Source organism: Heteronotia binoei, chromosome 1 (assembly GCF_032191835.1).
Source record: "Heteronotia binoei isolate CCM8104 ecotype False Entrance Well chromosome 1, APGP_CSIRO_Hbin_v1, whole genome shotgun sequence".
NCBI classification, from domain to species: Eukaryota; Metazoa; Chordata; class Lepidosauria; order Squamata; family Gekkonidae; genus Heteronotia; species Heteronotia binoei.
In genome coordinates this window covers 114,202,790-114,222,267 of record NC_083223.1, presented here as the reverse complement: position 1 = coordinate 114,222,267, position 19,478 = coordinate 114,202,790, and the positions used below count along the sequence as shown (strand labels likewise).

At 42.4% G+C, this 19,478-nt stretch overlaps 1 protein-coding gene across 3 annotated transcripts in view; it reads left to right on the top strand.

Moving 5' to 3' along the window:
• PTPRK (protein tyrosine phosphatase receptor type K) overlaps positions 1–19,478 on the top strand; it is a 755,588-nt gene that overhangs the window by 618,186 nt on the left and 117,924 nt on the right. For all 3 annotated transcript variants that reach the window (XM_060239139.1, XM_060239131.1, XM_060239123.1), the window contains exon 13: positions 12,799–12,835. In XM_060239139.1, coding sequence (XP_060095122.1) covers positions 12,799–12,835 — 37 coding nt within the window. The remainder of the gene's footprint in view (positions 1–12,798; positions 12,836–19,478) is intronic.

The window sequence follows — 19,478 nt, the reverse complement described above, 5'->3', positions numbered from 1 at the left end:
ACCACTCTGCCACATTATGGAGCAGAGCTGCCCTTCATTCTGTCTGTTTTTTGTTTTTCTGACCTGAGCTCTCACTGATCTCTCTCTGAAGCAGAACTGGACTTCTTCTGCACTCTCCTTGAGGTAGTCCTGAACTAAAGTCCTGCTGTATTTTTCTCCTTCTGAAAGGTGATTGGATGCTGGAGCATTGCTCCCATAGGCCCAAGAAAGTGGCTGTTTTTCCATTCAGGAGCAGGACAGCCTGCTGTCTGTCACAGATGGTCCTATCCACCTCCTTTTAAAGCACTCTAAAGTAGTGGTTATCACTACATCCTGTAATAACTTAATTACTTCTTGAAAGAAGATGTACTTTCTATTTTCTTTCCTGAATCTTTGTTGTTGTTCAGTCGCACAGTTGAGTCTGACTCTTTGCGACCCCATGGACAAAGTCATGCCAGGCCCTCCTGTCTTCCACCTTCCTCCGAAGTCTGCTCAAATTCGTGTTTGTTACATCAGTAATGCTGTCCAGCCATCTCATCTTTTGCCATCCCCTTCTTCTTTTGCCTTCTGTCTTTCCCAGCATCAGGATCTTCTCCAGTGAGTGCTCCCTTCTCATTTGGTGGCCAAAGTTTCTACCTCCCATCAAATTAATTGAATGTCCTGGAGTTGTATTATAATGGAAATAGAAAAAAAGTTGTTTCTACCAACTTGCTTCATCCCACATGTTATTTTATAAATCCTGTCATGTTTTCCCTTAGTCATTATTTGCATGTATGCATCACTGAACTTTTTAACTTCAAAGAGGAGCATGCACATGGCATCCCCTTCCAGATGATACATAACAAACAACTTTTAACAACTCTATTTTGAAAGAAGTTTATCAAGGAGCATTGTAGTCCTTCTGTCTGACAGAAACTATATTATGAGGCTGCAAGTCAGGTAAAAATTGCATTACTCTTGTGTTGCTTGTGTTACAGCCAGCAATGTCTGAAGACATTGCATGGCAAAAAAGCCACATGCCTACATTTCTTGTGGCAAAAATATAATAATCTCTATTAAACTAATTTGCTTTTCTTCAGTTTTATCCCAGAATTTCCCACCTGGGGCACAATGTCTTGACCCATGTCTTGGCTCATACCTTATTGGGACTGTCTGGATTTTGTCCTAAATTGTTGCATTTGGTACTATATAAATCCTTATCTTTGAATCTATTCTCATGCAGCAGAGTTCCCTATAATTCATATTCCACATAGTAATAGTAACCATTACAAAAATTTAATATATCTTTCAGCAGTAGTTTTAGAAAAATGATTTAAGCCATATGTGATTCTGCATTTCCAGGAAACTAGCTGTCCCATTGTTCTCAGTGCTCACACAGTTCGGAAGATTAAATTGCTGCAGGATAAACAAAATCCAGGTTGCTCAGCAGGTTAATAAAACATTACCAACTTTTCAGGGTCTTGCACACCAAACCTCAAATAAAAAAAAAGTCTTCTAAATCAGCCGTTGATTGTAAAGGAACCCCCATGCTCATGGTATATTTGTAAAAAGTCTCAGTACACAAGTTTGCTTCAAAATTGCCTGACTGCTGTGAAGGCACTAAAGGTACGGCTGTAGACCACCATTGCTATTTCCTCGTGGTCTGATATTTTGACGCAGTTGTGTACCATTTTCTATTTTGGTATGCATACTGATGGAGAACAAAGCAACAGGAAGTTAAATACTGCAGGCAGCTCTAGGTGTGAAAAGCAACAAGGTTTGATAAACCCCATGCTGCTGCCACTGAATCATTTTCTTTTGTAAATAGAAATATATGTGATGGGAAAGAGAGGGAAATGGTATTCAGAACAGTAGCTGAGATATTTAAAACTTCCATTTAGGTATTAAGTATAGTCTTGCATGGAATCTCTGTCTTCTGGTTATTGTGTCCTAGTAACAGATGGTTAGGGGAAGAAAGGGGGAGACGGGTGATTTAGGGGAGATTACTACTAGATTGATAGGCTCTGGGAAGGTTAATCTGCTGTCAGAAGAAACCAAAGCCATTGCTACCCTGCCATTTGGATTTCTACTGCAGCTTGTAATGAAGAGATCACAGCTATCAATGGCATTGCCATTCAGTCTTTAGAATGAAGTCTTGCCTAATGTCTATAATTATAAAAAATTAGCTGTTCATTGTAGCAAAATAAGGAAAATGTCATAGCTAGTGAACATGCATGCCAGAATGGCTCTGAAGCTGAATGGTTTTTCTGATGAGTATTTTTTTTAATGCATGGTTGTCGAATTTATGCAGACATTAATGCAGATGACAAGGACTCACTGAGCCTATAGAGATGTAATATTTCTGGTGCCTTGACTGTGGCAAAGGAATTGGAAACAGATTGCATATGTCCTGCCCTGTCCCATCTCTATTTCTCTCACTGGGCTTAACCGCATTTAACTCTTTCATTGGCACTGATCATGATGATGTTTAAGACTGAGGAATAGCTATTCAAGTTTAGAAGCTAGATGCAAGCCCTCGTTTGAAATCCTAGTTAATTTCAAATTCTGGTAGTCATAAACATAATGGTGTTTGGTGCCAGTGTGGTTAATATGTATATAGTCAGCTGTGGAAATATTGCCAGATATTGTGGAAATAAATGCAACAGTCTCTAGAAAGAGGCTCTGAGCGAGTGCCCCAGCCTTTGGCATTCAGCATCATGCAGACACTGAAGCTCAGAATTCCCTTCATCTGCAGTGTGTTGTTGCTGCCTTTTCCTGTTGTATTCAGCCTGGCAGCTTTTAGCATCAGCATGTGCTTGTGGTGTGATCTGTCTTCTTTGGCCTGGTATGGTTGTATAATAGTACAGCAATAGGATATATGCTTCAAGGTAGCTGTTTTCTGTAGGGGAAGTGATCCGACTTCAGTTTTCTTTCTCCTCCCCCCTTCCTGCAGCCTCTACCTAGGAGAACTGCAGTCTTTCTCCACAGTGGGGTCCAAAGCAGGAGGAAAGCAACCTCAGCAGGGTATAATGACAGAGTCCACCATTTTCTCTAGAGGAGCTGCTCTTTGCTATCTGGAGAGCAGTTGTAATTCTGAGTGATTTCCAGTCCTCACCTGGCAATTCCCTCCCTTTTTTGCTGCTGCTTGGATAGGAGCTTTTCAGTCTAGCTGCATCCCCCCCAAATCTTTATTCTGGCTGAACTTGGGGGATGGGGGTTGCTTCTCTGAGGGTTCTTCTCTTCTGGCTTTAGCTTTTGTCTCCTTTTCAACAGAGTTTTTCTCCTTGAGGGATCTTTTTTCTAGGGCGAGGTGACTCTAATCAACCTACCCTTTGGTTCCCTTGCTGCTGTCACTTGGCTGCTGTCACTTGGCTGCTATCACTTGTCTACATGGCTTCCAAGACATGTTTTAAGAAGTGCACTAAGTGCATGATCCAAATGATCCACAGTGGTGATCATGAACTTTATCTCATATGTCTGAGAGAATCACATAATGTGGTCACTTTCAAAATTTGCCAGGGCTGTATTTCTAAGGCACATTCGAACAGGGCATTCCAATTGAAGGCTGTGCTTTGGGAAAGGTTCTGTCTGCCTTGGGCCCCTCTAAGTTAGTTTCAGCACCAGAGTCCTGTTCCAGGCCACCATCTGTACAATCAGTTCAATGGCTCCATTGGTCAAGAAGGCATCACACCCACATAAGAACACTGCTTCAGCTACCCGTGCCTTAGAATCAAGAAGTCCTTGATCTCTGTCCTCCTTTGCCCCAGCCTGTTCCTCGTCAGAACCACCATCCAAAAGACAAAAGAAATCAGAACATAGTAAAAGTAACTCCATTTTAAAATGTCAAAAACATCAGTCATCCTTCCTGAGTCATTCCTCTGAAGACCAGGATGTCATTCTGGTACCTCTGCATACCCCGTCCCCTCAGTTTGGCTCTCTTGTCAGGATCTGAAGAGGAACAATAATGTCTCCTGGCAGGGTAGCTGGTACAGTCTGAGCTGACCATGCCTCCATTATGGCAACAACTTGTCCATCTCAGTGGCCTTCATACTATGTCACTGGTATATCTTCAACAGTGGCCTGAGAACCATTCTCAGCAACCTCAGCTTCCTTGTCCTCCTGTACCTGATTTAAGGCATGATTCTGGTGATCCTAGGTGCCTGGCTGGAAGCCTGCTCTTCTTTTATGCCACCTGTTATGGACTTTGAAGATGAAGGGACTGTGGTATTTCATTATATCTCCCAAAGCACTTTGGAATTGTTCCCAGATAAGAGAGCCAGGGATTCAACTCCTATTTCCCCAAAGGAAGTCTTGAGACTTTATAGTGAGGAATTGCTCAGGATGGCACTGGAGATTGATGTCTCCACATCTGATAATAGGCCAAAGGATAAAATTTTGATTCACCTTTATCCAGACTCACCTGATATTGTAGTGTTTCCTGTTTTGGAAGACCTTGCTGACTTAACGGTACCAATTTGGTGAAAACCAGCATCTACTACAATAAAAAAATATTTGTTAAACTGAAAATCCTTTAGTGTTCACCTTCTGCTCCACAGCAGCACTTCTCTAAAAGACAATACGGGGTTTGCTACTCCCTTTTGAATGGCCAGAGGCACCAGCAACACCAGCATCCTCAGCATCAGTATCAGCCAACCTCCTTCCAAAGGAGAAAGAGTGTTACAAGACCTAAGTCTGTGAGCCAGCAATCTCATCATTGGGAGCAGAGTCAGCTGACTACTTGCTCAGATGTCCATAGAATATCCCAGTTCATAAATGATTTAGAGTTGGGAGTGAGCAGTGAAGTGGCCAAGTTTGCGGATGACACTAAATTGTTCAGGGTGGTGAGAACCAGAGAGGATTGTGAGGAACTCCAAAAGGATCTGTTGAGGCTGGGTGAGTGGGCATCAACGTGGCAGATTAGGTTCAATGTGGCCAAGTGCAAAGTAATGCACATTGGGGCCAAGAATCCCAGCTACAAATACAAGTTGATGGGGTGTGAACTGGCAGAGACTGACCAAGAGAGAGATCTTGGGGTCGTGGTAGATAACTCACTGAAAATGTCAAGACAGTGTGCGTTTGCAATAAAAAAGGCCAACGCCATGCTGGGAATTATTAGGAAGGGAACTGAAAACAAATCAGCCAGTATCATAATGCCGCTGTATAAATCGATGGTGCGGTCTCATTTGGAGTACTGTGTGCAGTTCTGGTCGCCGCACCTCAAAAAGGATATTATAGCATTGGAGAAAGTCCAGAGAAGGGCAACTAGAATGATTAAAGGGCTGGAGCACTTTCCCTATGAAGAAAGGTTGAAACGCTTGGGACTCTTTAGCTTGGAGAAACGTCGACTGTGGGGTGACATGATAGAGGTTTACAAGATAATGCATGGGATGGAGAAAGTAGAGAAAGAAGTACTTTTCTCCCTTTCTCACAATACAAGAACTCGTGGGCATTCGATGAAATTGCTGAGCAGACAGGTTAAAATGGATAAAAGGAAGTACTTCTTCACCCAAAGGGTGATTAACATGTGGAATTCACTGCCACAGGAGGTGGTGGCGGCCACAAATATAGCCACCTTCAAGAGGGGTTTAGATAAAAATATGGAGCACAGGTCCATCAGTGGCTATTAGCCACAGTGTGTGTGCATATATAAATTTTTTTGCCACTTTGTGACACAGAGTGTTGGACTGGATGGGCCGTTGGCCTGATCCAACATGGCTTCTCTTACGTTCTTATGTTCTTATGTTCAGTTTCAGGGACAGGTTAGCCAGTTTTTATGCTGCATGATGTTATGTTTGTTCTGGCAGTTGGGTTTATCTGTTTGTAATGGATACTTCCTTGCATTCTCCTCTTTTCCTCTGTGTCTTTCTGCTTCAACAGCAGTGGATAATCCATAACTTGAGCTCTGACTTCAACTGAATGAGGTCTGACAGAAAGGTACATTTGAGAAGGTTCCCATGGGCTTGCAGTCAAGACATTTTCACTCCAGGTTTTTCCTTGTTGATTAAAAAAGTAGAAGCTGTAGGCCAGTCCTTGATTTGAGAAAATTAAACAAGTTTCTGAATGTTTCTAAGGTTAGAATGGTTTCTCTTTCATCTGTAATTGAGTTTCTCACTCCCAAACTCTGTTTTACCATTTTAGAACTTAAGGATACTTATTTTCACATTGCTATTCAACCCTCAGAAAGAATGTACATTTGCGGACTTCTGGGGTTGGAAAATGCTGAGCTGAATTGCTTCTCAGAAGGGGAGCAGGCAAGGGCTTCTGTTCGGGGTAGTGGAGGGCAATTTAATGCCTACTGCCTACTTTTCTCAGTCAGAGATCAGTCCAAGATATGCACAGGAAACTCTTGAGGAGATTTACCTTGGCTAAAAGGGAGTCCCGGGGGGTTCCTTTGAGGGATCACCAGAGACGAGTTGCATATTCATCATCTGCAGAAATTTCCAGAGTTATTTATTTGACATAAGCTCGACAGGATCCTAACCTTCTTTGAGACTGCTAAACATCTAAAGCTATACAAGATCGGTGTTGGGTCTGGATAACTGCAGAAAAAGATACTGATGACTATCTTCATTCTGGGACTATTTAAAGTTAAACAAAATAAAATCAGAAGGTGGGAAATAGAGATTCAGAAAGTTTGAAAGAGGAAGGGGAGAAGGGGCGAAATTTGAACTTTGTAAATTGAAAGGACAGTGCTAAAAAGTGGAAAGGAATTTATTGTTTTGTCTACTTGTGGTTTTGGTGAAAAAGCCCCATCATCACAGATTTGCAGCTCTCACAGTCAACACAGGAAATACGTCAAACATTGTGAGATCTTTTTACCAATGAAAACGGGATTTGGTGGCAAGAAAAGCAGGAAGTGTCGGATGGAAAAGGGAAATCATTGAAGCAGCGAGCCTACTCTAGGACTATAATGTCATAGAAAAACATCGGCGGCCATTGCTAGGAGGTCAAAATTTAAACAAAGTTTTTCAAGTGTTCAGGACATTAAAAATTGGTGAAGCTGACAGAGGTGACAATTATAAGGTAAATACTATTGGACATTATTGCTGATAATTATTTTAGAAGCTTTTTGGAGGAAATTTTTTTAAAGGGAAGCAGAAAGTCGTGACCGCCATTTTGGAAGAAATAAAAACTTTAAATTTAATATCTGAGCCCAGGAGGCTCTGAGGACGGCGAAATTAGGCTTATTGAAAAGGGCAAGTCTTACTCTACCAAACCTGATAGTTTAAATTTAATTTGGAGAGGTCAACATTTTTGGTGTTTTTTTAAATGTCAGAGCATAAGTTAACCCGTGCAAGGACTGCCTCAATGGAGAAAATACAAGAGCAATTAGAAGCAATGGAAGCCAGGATGATGAAAGGGGTGAGAGACATGATAACTACTTCTAAAAAAGAAATTAGAAAAGACATTGAAGAGCTAAGGAAAGATATAGAAGATCTCAGAAATGAGACTGTGGTAATATCAAAGAAAGTGCAAGAGGTGGAAGAGACAGTGAAAGTACATGATTCCACCTTGCTAAAAATGCAAGAAAAGGTGGCAGTTGATGGAAAGCCATATACGTCTGAGAGGAGTACCTGAGGATGAAGAGACTGATTTGAAAGGATATATAATAAGAATAATTGCAGAATTTTTGGAGGAAGATCCTGAAGGAACTAGAAGCATGTATGACTATATGTATAGAGTGAACTCACTATATGCCAAGAAAAATAATCTACCAAGAGATGTGGTTATAAGATATATGACAAAAGAAATGGTGGGAAAAATCTTGAATAAAAATTTTGAAAAGACATTGATAGTGGGAGGCAGCAGAGTAAGAATCATGAAAGAATTGCCAAGACAAGGGATAAATGACAGAAAAGCATAGAAAAAATTGACAGAAAAACTACGTGGCAATGAAATGAGGTATAGATGGATAATACCTGCAGGTCTGAGCTTTGAGCTGCATGGTAAAAGGATTACAATTACAAGCACACAGGAACTGCGTAGGTTTTATGAAGAACATAAAGAATTTACACCATGATGGATTACAAATTATTATCTTGGAATGTAAATGGACTAAATTCACCACAAAAAAGAAAGGCAATGTTTCATTGGATTAAAAAGCAAAAATGTAATATAGTTTGTTTACAAGAAGTGCATATCAAACCAAAGGATTACAAATTTTTATGGAATAAACAACTGGGACTAGAATTTTATTCATTGGCTGAACAGAAGAAAAGGGGATTGATTTTCTATATTAAACAAGAATTGGAGCCGAAATTAGTATTTAAAGATAAAGATGGAAGATTTGTAGCGGTAGAAATAATACTAAATGCAAAATAAAGTTGTTATTGGGACCGTATGTACCAAATGGTGCAAAGGATGCTTTTTTTAAAGACATTATAGAACAATTTGATGAACTGACTTGTGACCAAGTTTTGATAATGGGGGACTTTAATGGAACAATTAAAAATACACTGGATAGATCTGGGGATAAAAAAAATAATAAGGAAGGAAAATTGCCAGAGTCTTTTTTTGAATTGGTCAAACAAGAAAATTTGGAGGATATATGGAGGAAATTTAATCCTGAAGTGCGGGACTCTACCTTGTTTTCAGCAAGACATAAAACTTTTTCCAGAATTGACATGTTGTGGGGCACTAAAGACTTAGGCCGTATAACAAAGAAAATAGAGATTTTACCTAAAATTGGGGCTGACCATAACCCAATAATGTGGATTACAAAATTGTCTAAGAAGTTGAGAAGATGGAGATTGAATGAAGATTTATTACAGAATAAAGAAATAGTGACATCTCTAGAAAATGAAACTAAAGCTTTCTTCCAAATAAACGATAAAGAGGATATAGAATTCCAGACGGTCTGGGATGCTTATAAAGCAGTAATGAGAGGAATATTGATTACATTGAATAACAAAGATAAGAGGGCAAAAGAAAAACAGATATTGGACATTCAGAATGAAATAAAGAAAAAAGAAGGGGAACTGAGAAAAAGGCCAGGGGAAAAGAAAATTGTAAGGGAGATTACAATATTACAAACGCAAATGAGACATTTGTTAAATAAAGAATTGGAATGGAATCTGAAAAGATTGCAGCAGAAATCTTTCGAGGGAGCAAACAAACCCGGAAAATATTTGGCCTGGCAACTGAAGAAAAAGAGAGAAAGTAAAATTTTCTCTCCACCCCACTAGAAGCAGCTCCAGTGTGCTGGGCAGGGGGGGATGGAGTTGGGCCGCCAAGTGCCATGGGGCAGCTTGGTCTGTGTGATAGGCTGCTGCCTCTGCTTTGGTCTGCATGTCTCAGCCCAGTCGGCTCTGTTCCATTGGGCTTGCTCACTCTTTGGTAGACTGTGGGCTTTTGAGATGCCCCGTGGTGGTGGGGCCTGTGAAGAAGGTCTTTGGGAAGGGAGGAGAGGGGACAGCTGGACTGCTGCTTCTTTGGGGGGAGTTCTGGGCATCTCTGAACAAACCAGCCCCCCTTCCACTCTCCAAGCCTTGCTACAGGTGACTGTTGCTGTGGGCAAGTTTGCCTGCTCATGTGTGTACAACAACAACAACAACAATTTTTATTTGTATCCCGCCCTCCCCACCGGAGCAGGCTCAGGGCGGCTAACAGCATTATTTCATACATTGGTCATACAATCTCAATAAAACTACGTTGACAGTTTAATTAAAATTCTGATTAAAATTCTAAAATTAATAAAATTAATAAAATATACTAGTGCTATGATTAAGTTTACGTTTATGATGGCGAGTTCTTTAGCAGTTCCCTCTTAATCAGTGAAGGCCAACTGGAAGAGTGTAGTCTTGCAGGCCCTGCGGAACTGTTCAAGGTCACGCAGGGCCTGCATTTCCTCTGGAAGTTGGTTCCATAGGCGTGGAGCCATAGTAGAGAAAGCTCGGTTGCGGGTGCTTTGCAACTTCACCTCTTTCGGCCCGGGAATGTTCAGCAGGTTTTTCCCAGCTGACCTCAGTGCTCTCTGGGGTTCATACGGTGAAGACGGTCCCTAAGGTAGTCAGGTCCTTGACCATATAGGGCTTTAAAGGTAATAACCAGCACTTTGTAAAGAATCTGGTATACAACCGGCAGCCAGTGCAGTTCGCGCAGCCCAGGTTGTATGTGACCCCACATTGGGAGCCCCAACAGCAATCTAGCCACCGCATTCTGCACTAGCTACAGCTTCCGGATTCGGTACAGAGGCAGCCCCATGTAGAGGGCATTACAGTAGTCTAATCTCGAGGTGACCGTTGCATGAATCACTGTTGCCAGATCTTGATGCTCTAGGAAGGGGGCCAGCTGCTTTGCCCACCTCAGATGGAAAAAGGCTGACTTGGCAGTGGCTGCAATCTGGGCCTCCATTGATAGTGAAGGCTCCAGTAAAACTCCCAGGCTCCTGACCCGGCACGCCGCTTTCAGCGCCCCGTCGAAGACCGGGAGAGGTATTTCTCCTCCCCGGGCACCCCGATCTAGGCAAAGGACTTCTGTCTTCGCTGGATTCAGTTTCAGCCCACTCTGCCTTAACCAAGTTGCCATAGCCTACAGAGCCCGTACAGCCCTAACATGCATCTATCTTGGTGTTGGGGTGCCCAGGGCACTTTTCCATAAGCTGTTTCCAGTGTTGAGCAAGCCCTTGCTGCACTGGTGCAGGGTTGACCTGCAGCCAAAATGGGTGTAGGGCAGCACCCTTGGCTTGCTGATCCAGGGAACCAGCGACCTACAGTCGTTGGGCTGGCTTGGAGCTTCCAGCAATAAGAAACAGGCTAAATCACCCAGGTTTCATTGAATGAGAATTCTGAATCTCTGGGGTGCAGATATACTGCTCTGCCTTCCCTGCCTTCCTTCCCTGCACTGCCTCTCTGCAACAAATAGTTTCATGGTCACCCTCTACTGATATGCATGGACTGGTAATTTCCCATTTTGTTTCTGTCCCTGTCTTGACTCTAATTGGTCCTTCCTGGCAACTAAACTCCCCCCCTTGCTATAAGTAATGCTTGAAGAAAGGGATCCAGGCAAATAGCCATGAAAAACCTCAGCTTGAGACCCTGGAGAGCCACTGCCAGTCTGAGTAGACAATACTGACTCTGATGGACCAAGGGTCTGATTCAGTATAAGGCAGCTTCATATGTTCATATGATCATAGGGCTAGTCCTTTTAAGCTGGGAAAATCACTTTAACTGTGTGTGGTCCCCCCTCCATACCAGTTGAGGCCTTTGTCGTAGGTCTGGCATGTTACACATTGTGAGGAACCGGTCAGGGTCAACTTGGGAGAGTGGTCTCAATGCATTTTTCCTGTCACCTTCACCAGTACCTCAGGCTTACCAAATAAAATCCTGTCAGAAATAAACTAGGCACCAAACGTTTTCAAATTCAGAACCAAAAAGTTATTTATTGGATTACAAAAGGCAAGGGAGGGAGTGAAAATACTCATTGGTTATTATAAACTGAATAGACTGACTGCGGAGAGGTCTTTGACTCAAAAGCATATGAATGACAGAAATGGAGGCATGTTGTACCCAGGACACGTTTCTAATATAAATATCGGGGGTGGGGGGAATGGTGGCATTCAAAGTGCATGGCCATTCCCATAGATTTGTTGCTGGTAATTTGCATTGTTTAACAGATTTAGTGATAAATCTGCATGCAGAGTCAATACTTTGGCTGCTGAGACCATCAAGCCCTGCTTTATAGGGGGCTAATAGCTCTTTCAGAGGTACATAAAAGACTGGGGGTGGGGAGTGAGGACAGGCACAGAAGAGCTGGTTCAAAGGCCTGTAAGGGATGTCTGTCCTCTTGTCAACCAGTGTCCAGGCCTGGCACTAGGGGTTCTAGCACCCCAGGCCAAAGCCCGCACCCCCCCCCAGTGTCATTTTGCACATGCGTCACGCGAACACTCAACCCGACTCACTTCAAAGGGGAGTGGGAAAAGGAGAAGAAGAAAGGAGGAGGAGGCCTCTTTCTGGGTCCCTCTGAAGCAGGAGAGGGCCAGGCAAGGGGTGGACGCGGGCTGCACGTTCTTTCTTTGAGAGCGTGCGGCTTGCCCCCCCCCCCCGTCCCTTGCCTGGCCCTCTCCCACTTCAGAGGGACCCAGAAACAAGACCACTTTCTTCACAAGAAAGAAGGACACAGTCTCTTCCCAGCTACCTTTGAAGCAAGGCGTGGGCTGAGCTGCACGATCTCAAAGAAAGAGCGTGCAGCCCATGCCTGTCCCTCGCCTGTTTCAGAGGGACCCAGAAAGAGGCCGCCTCCTTCTTTCTTGCCTCTTCCCAGCTCCCTCTGAAGCCAGAAAGGGCCAGGCAAGGGATGTTTGGATTGGCACGAATGGGGACGGGATGCCCGCCCCTGTGGTGAAGTTGCCACCTACTTCGCCGACTCCTATGCGCTGACTCTGGCAATGTCACCTTCAAGTGGCCTTCAGGGGCATCTCTCAATGGATGGTAGAACCAGGTCTCCACTAAGGAGGTGCTTCAACTTCTGTGTCTCATGAGACAGGAAAGCGTGTTCTAGAATCATAAATAGCTGTGGGTGCCATGAATTTGCCCCAACATAAAGGTGTTCTCTTAGAACCATCAGCTTTTCTGTTATTTTATCCACATTTGTGGGAGAGCCACATAGCCTCTTTCCTTGCCTCCTCTGCAGTCGCACAGCTCTAGGTGGACCCCCGCCCCCCGCCCCACTGTTCTTGCCTGGATTCCACTGCTGCTGCCACTCCTGCCACCCACCTCCTAATCACTGGCTCATGACTTTTGCTGACTTTTCTAAGCTCTTCTCAAGCTGATGTGAACTGCTGTTGATACTACTTCAGAAGCAAACTAATTGTTTTTTTTCTCCAATTTCTTTCTTTAATAGGAAACAAAAACGCAGTGTGTTCGGATAGCTACCAAAGGTAAGAGCTTTTCCTCTCTATATAGGCAGATTTTTATAGCTTACTTTCAGAGCTAATTAAATGTGGCATTTCTATTGCTGGGAATTTGTATTTAGAACTCAGTTAAAATGCCAATGAAATGCTTGGCTTTTCATTCCTGTAGTAAAATGTGATAGGGTACAACCTTTGTGTACTGTTTTGGGGATGTTGAAGATTTTTCCCCACTTATTGGTAAGGAGATAACTGTTGCATGAGTAAACAGGCTTTTGAGAAATAAGGAAATTAATTTCACTTTCTGGGGATTGGCAGCAACTTGTTTTTGTGATCAGCTGAAGAATGAAAGAAGGCTAGGAAACATAATCTCTAGAATAGAAAAGTACAAGTTATTTGAAGCAGCATATCTTCATACAATACCAGAAAATTACCTGACTGAATATTGGCTAAAAATTATGGCTTGTTTGTTTTTTCCCTTCTATCTAGTTAGTATATTCCACCCACCCACCCACCCCAAGCAATTATCAGCATCTGCAGGGCTTTTTTTGTAGGAAAAAACCAGCATGAATTCATTTGCATATTAGGCCTGATGTCACCATTGTTTCACACAGGACTTTTAATAGGAAAATTCCAGTAGGAACTCGTTTACATATTAGGCCACACACCCTGACTCCAAACCAGCTGGAACTGCATCCCTTGTGTGTTCCTGCTCAAAAAAAGCCCTGACCATCTGACCATTAAACTTGTCTTTTGTTGTGGGTCATTTGCTTAAACTCAGAATTTGAAAAACTAACAGTGCGATCCTAACTTCAATGGATGTAGAAGAGTGTATTTCTGTTTAGGATCACATTGTAAGACGTATATGAATAACCATAAATCAGATTGAATTGGGAGAGAGTTGCATCTTGCATTTCATTTTGTGTGAATGTCAGCAAGAAGAATGAATAGACAAATCATCATCATATATAATAATTCCCTAATGGTGGTGGCCAAATGGAGTCCTCCTGTTGGCTGACTGGTGCACTCAACAAACCATTGACCCATCATGCATCAGTCATCACTTCTGGGTTCCCATTGGCTGACTCCCCTGTCTCCTGCCTACTGCAGGCCGAGGAACACTAAACAAACTGCCAAAACAATCTTACCTCAGAGGCAGACACATCTCCAATGCTTCTCTGTGCCATCTCCATCAATCAGTTTCAGAAAGGGCTGTGACTCTTCTGAAACATTTCCTCAGAGGCCATGGTGGCCACCTCTTTCCTGTCAATTCCTCCCTCCCTCTTCCCCTCAGCCTTGACCCAGGACAGACAAGGATTGGACCACTGGGGCACTTGCCCAGAGCCTCTTTATAGGATCTATTGTATTTTTATCCACAATGGGCCTTATTCCTAGTTATATTTTATAGTTATATTATAAAGTTACGTCTTATTTGTTTATTTAATTAATTCTATTTATATTCCATCCTCCCTTCCAGATCAGGCTCAGGGCGGTAAACAAGGCCAATAAGCAAAATTACATACATAAAAACCAGTTAAAATCACAATTACAATTACAGCATTAAAACTATTTAAAACAACAAATACAATAACATTAAGTGCTATATTCAAACTATATTTGTAATGGCAGTGTAACAGTCCTCTTCAGATAATCTTCAGATGTAATTGGAATCTAAGGCCAGACTCTGTGGTGATCAGTTCAATTTGGTCCAGATAATATATCAGCTTAGTTTGTCCAGGCAGAGGTAACAGATTTAGCAATCAAAAGTTTGGTGGAAGAGCTCTGCCTTACAGGCCCTGCAGAACTGTAATATATCCCGCAGGGCCCTAACCTCTTCAGGGAGCCCACTCCACCATCATGAGGCTGCAACTGAGAAGGCCCTTGATCAAGTTGCAGCCAGCCAGGCTTCTCTGGGGCTGGGGATCAAGAGAAGGTTTTGAAACCTAGATCTGGGGACATATGGGGAAAGGCGGTTCTATAGGTATGCAGGTCCCTGGCCATATAAGGCTTTAAAGGTAAGAACCAACACCTTGAAACAAATCTGGTATTCAATCGGTAAGCAGCACAGAGCTTTTCAGTACAGGCTGGATGTGCTCTCACAAGGAGAGACCCAATAACAGCCTGGCTGCAGTGTTCTGCACTAGTTTAAGCTTCTCGATTTGAGATGGTGCAGATCAGTATGTTTCTCAGTGTTTATAGCCACTCTGTTAACAGAAATACTGAAGGTCTCCCCTTTTTATATTAGAATTTAGCAAAGGTTCAGGTAGAGCTCTTATGAAGCAGTATCTTCACAAAGTCTATAAAAAAAACCTCCACAGAGAGAGAGAGATTTGAAATGACTAAACCTTTCTAAAAATGACTAAAAAGGGTCCAGGCAAGTAGACGTGAAAAACCTCAGCTTGAGACCCTGGAGAGCCACTGCTAGTCTGAGTAGACAATGCTAACTTTGATGGACCAAGGGTCTGATTCAGTATAAGGCAGCTTCATATGATCTAAACCGATAGTAATTTAAGAAAGGGATTTTATTATAAAAATAGGACAATATGTTAAAAAATACACACACACTGGATTAAACTCACACACACAGGAACACCAGAAAATAGGTTGTAGTAGAGTGAATAGGGGATAAAATTGATGGTGGAGGGGAGAAGATTGTATAGCTACCTGTCCAGAGGACATCCGCAGAGAAGAACAGTAGAATGACCAGCACTCTACTGTAGAGGTACCCAAACAGAATTTGAGGATGCGAGTCTGAAGGTGCCAAGACAAGGCACACTGAGCATGTCCAGAGTGCCTCCGTAAATAGACAAAAATGTATCTTGAGGCATAAGTGACCAGGATGTTCCTTGGAATAATGTAAGACTAGATTATGGAATTGTGATACAATGTATACAAAGAGGAGCAGGTGGGAGTTGCTGAGACAGGTGATGGGCCTCAGGAACCCAGAGTGATGGGTTCGGGTGTGACTACTAGGTGCTGATAGCCCTTTTGCTGGAGGGAGGGGAGAAGAATGGAGGATGGGTAGGGTGATTAGATTAGTTGGGTGGAGACAGGAAGTTTCTGGGATGGAGGCAGGAGGAATCTGAAATTTGAGAGGAAATATTGACACAACTGGAGGTGATATTGACAGGGAGGGACAAGGGTTTAACGAGAGAACAGAAATTCCAATGAAGAGACTGTTCTTAGTCTATGCAATCCCTGGAGGTTGAGAGGATGGTTAAATTAGCTAGATGTCTGCTTGCTCCCAAGGCCAGGAACCACACTTTAGCCAGACAAAAAAAGAGAGTCATACTTATCTGCATTGCCCAAGGCTTACATGTTGTTATCACAACATGTTTGGAATTTGGGGCAGGTTGTCCAAAGTGCTGCGCTGCAGGACTCCATTTATGTGCCAAGCCTGGTACGGATTATCCAGATTATGGCAATGTTGCAGGTGCCAATTGTTATTGAGGGGTGCTTGCATCACGGTGCAGCATGGCTTGCCCTCCACAAAGCATATGTATAAATAGGGCATATAGGTGGGTATCAACTCACTGCCAAATTCAATTTATAGTGTTGTTAGAATCAGAAATAAATTCTAGAAGAATAAACAAAGAAAAGCACAATCAATAATCAAAAAATACTTGTCAAATATTGGTCTGCACTCATTGTGCATATTTATGAACTTTGCCAAGGCACCAGCTCAAGCAACAAAACCTAGTAGTATGTGCATGTTTCCTAAAGACCATTCCAGATTAAGATTTTTAGAATAAGTGATAAAGAAAATAAACTTATTCAATCAATATGTGATTTCCTTTCCAGTTCTTCTTTATAGGGTCGGGCTTGTGATTATTCAATAGTACTTACAACATCTCTCTCTCTCTCACTCAGCATATGTTCTTTTCTCTTCAAAACTGAAATATCAATGTATATAAATTACATTAAAATGGCCTAATTTCAAAAGCAATTCAGCTGCAAGGGGCTTTATGTGGTACAAGCTGCAAAAGAATCCCTGGATTCCATCTAAACTTAGAAGACAGACATGATTCTTCTACTGCCACCATGCATGAAATGGTAGACGTTACTCAACACCTGCTTTCTCACTTTGAACCACCTTCAGAATAGTTGAAGTGCAATCTTTCATCAGTGCCTGCATTGTGATAAGAGGAAAGATTAAACTCACACATTGGATTATCTCAGTAGGGCAGGGGTGGCCAACGGTAGCTCTCCAGATGTTTTTTGCCTACAACTCCTGTCAGCCCCAGCCATTGGCCATGCTGACTGGGGCTGATGGGAGTTGTAGGCAAAAAACATCTGAAAAGCTACCGTAGGCCACCCCTGCAGTAGGGAAATTAAAGATGTATCAGTTACGGCAGCCAGGCCCATACATAAAGTGGGGGAGAACGGGTTATAACAAAGAGTCTTCTCTTCCAAGTGAAGAGTTCACCAGGTTTTTTTTTGAGGGGAGTCTATCTGTAATCTCCTCTGTCAGCCATGCCAGAGCCAAAGTTTTAGGTAGTGTGCTTTTGGCGCATCAAGATGGCAGCAAAGTTGGTAGCTCAGTATGGTCAGGGCTTTCTTTGTAGCAGGAACTCCTTTGCATATTAGTCCACACACCCCTGATGTAGTCGATCATCCAAGAGCTTACAGTAGGCCCTGTACTAAGAGCCCTGTAAACTCTTGGAGGATTGGCTGCATCAGGGGTGTGTGGCCTAATATGCAAAGGAGTTCCTGCTACAAAAAAAGCCCTGAGTATGGTACATCTCACACAGCTGGTAGAGGGCAGTGAGGTGCTGCAAGGGGATAGACAAATGGTTGGGCTGCTGAAGGAGCAGCCACAAGGCAGAGCCCACACATAAACACACCTTTTCCTCACCTCTCTTGTTTCCATGCTCTGGACAGTTCCCACACGCTCCCCAGTCTTTCCCCTCCCTTTCTTTCGGCTACTGCCATAAAGTTAATAGTTGCCAGATAGTATTTTTCTCCTCATTATTGGAAGCTGGATGCCTCTCTGCATCTGGACCTACCCGAGGTAGTTTAGATTAGTTTTGTCTCTAAGCTTCACTATCTAGAATATAGTTCCTGAATAAAAGGACCGATGTCTTGAAACTGAAAAGTGGCTCTGTGTAACTTTGTGACTCTGCCAGCACACTGAAAATAAAGGGCGTCTACTGCATGTAACCAAGGTACACTTAGCTAAGTTTGGGACAGGATACTGGACTCATTAACCAGTTACCTCTCAAAAGAAAGAAAAAAAATAATGCACGAGGCAAGAGTGGTCAATAGGAAGGGCTAACCTACAACCCACTTTCAGAGGCTTCACAACCTGCTTTTTGCTCCCAACCCCCACAGGCTGGGAAACATTGTTCTAGTGGCTGATGGTGCACATGAGATTGCTGAATGTTTGCAGTACATTTTCTTTTCTCAAGGCACAGTATGAACTCTGAGTCATTCTTTGATGAGCATTTATTTCCTGTTGCAAGATCATGATGGAGATCCTTGCTCACTTTTGTAGTCTTTGAAAAACAAGGTCATTCTGTGATGGCATTTCACCCTGTCATCATAATGAAGTTCTTTAAAACATGATACCCTGCAATTTAGTATTTTCTCTTTATAATAATTTTGAAGTTTCATCATTTTCTTGAAAATAAACCTAATGGCAGTGTTTCTAGTCGGGTTGAAGTTCCTATTCATCAAAAATTCCTGTTGAAAGTTAGCACTAATCCCAAAATTATGTGTTCTTTATTATCTGCTGATCAGCTGCAATAACTTCATGATCCACAGTATACTGAGTAAAAGAAACATTTGAGAAACAGAATAAGATTTATATCAATATACCTGGTATGTTAGAAGTTGATGTGCACAATACACTACTTATTTTCAGTGCAGTTAAAACTCTTTGAAGGCTAGTGTCTGTTTTCTCACAGGATATATAAAATATTAATGCATACTTTTATGTATGTAGTGACATTCCTTCGAAGTGTATTTCCCAGCAGTACTGTGTTTCTTGTTGGTTTGTTTTTATTCAAATAACATCTACTTGAAACCAAATTTGTTTTTAGGCTGCCTAGTGGGAGTTGTTTACTAAAAATAAACAAATAGAAAGTCTTGCTTTCAGTCTGTATTCCATTTGTCTTATTCACAGTTAGATATTTAGGCAGTTCTGAATTTAATGCATAAAAGGTCACAGTATTGGCTGGATTAGAAGTACAGCGGAGGTCATATGTTAAGGGATATGGAGCAGGAGCCATATAGCACATGGTACTCCATGCCTGGAATGGCTTCCTCATTTGTTTCAGTGGAGTGGATTTCCTTCATTAAAATGATCAATGAACCATGCATGACCAAAAAAAACCCCTAATGGCAACTATGCATGCTGAGAACGTTGCAATGGATATGCCATTTTTGCCAGCCATGAACACTCACAAATTGATCCTTACATTAGCCTAGTCTCAGAGGCCAGCCGTGTTGGTCTGCAATAGAACAGCTATCCAGGTCAGGGCTACCTCAAAAATTTTGTTGATCTGGACTTGAATCTATCCAATCAGCCTGTCTTACTTTCATTGTTTGGTGCCCAACTCAACCACCATGACAAGCAGTCTTGTGGCTCCGCAGCGGCTGCAGTGGTACAGATTCATATATTTCTTTCTTGTACCTGCTTTTGCATCTGAACAATGGTTGAAATCATTTTACC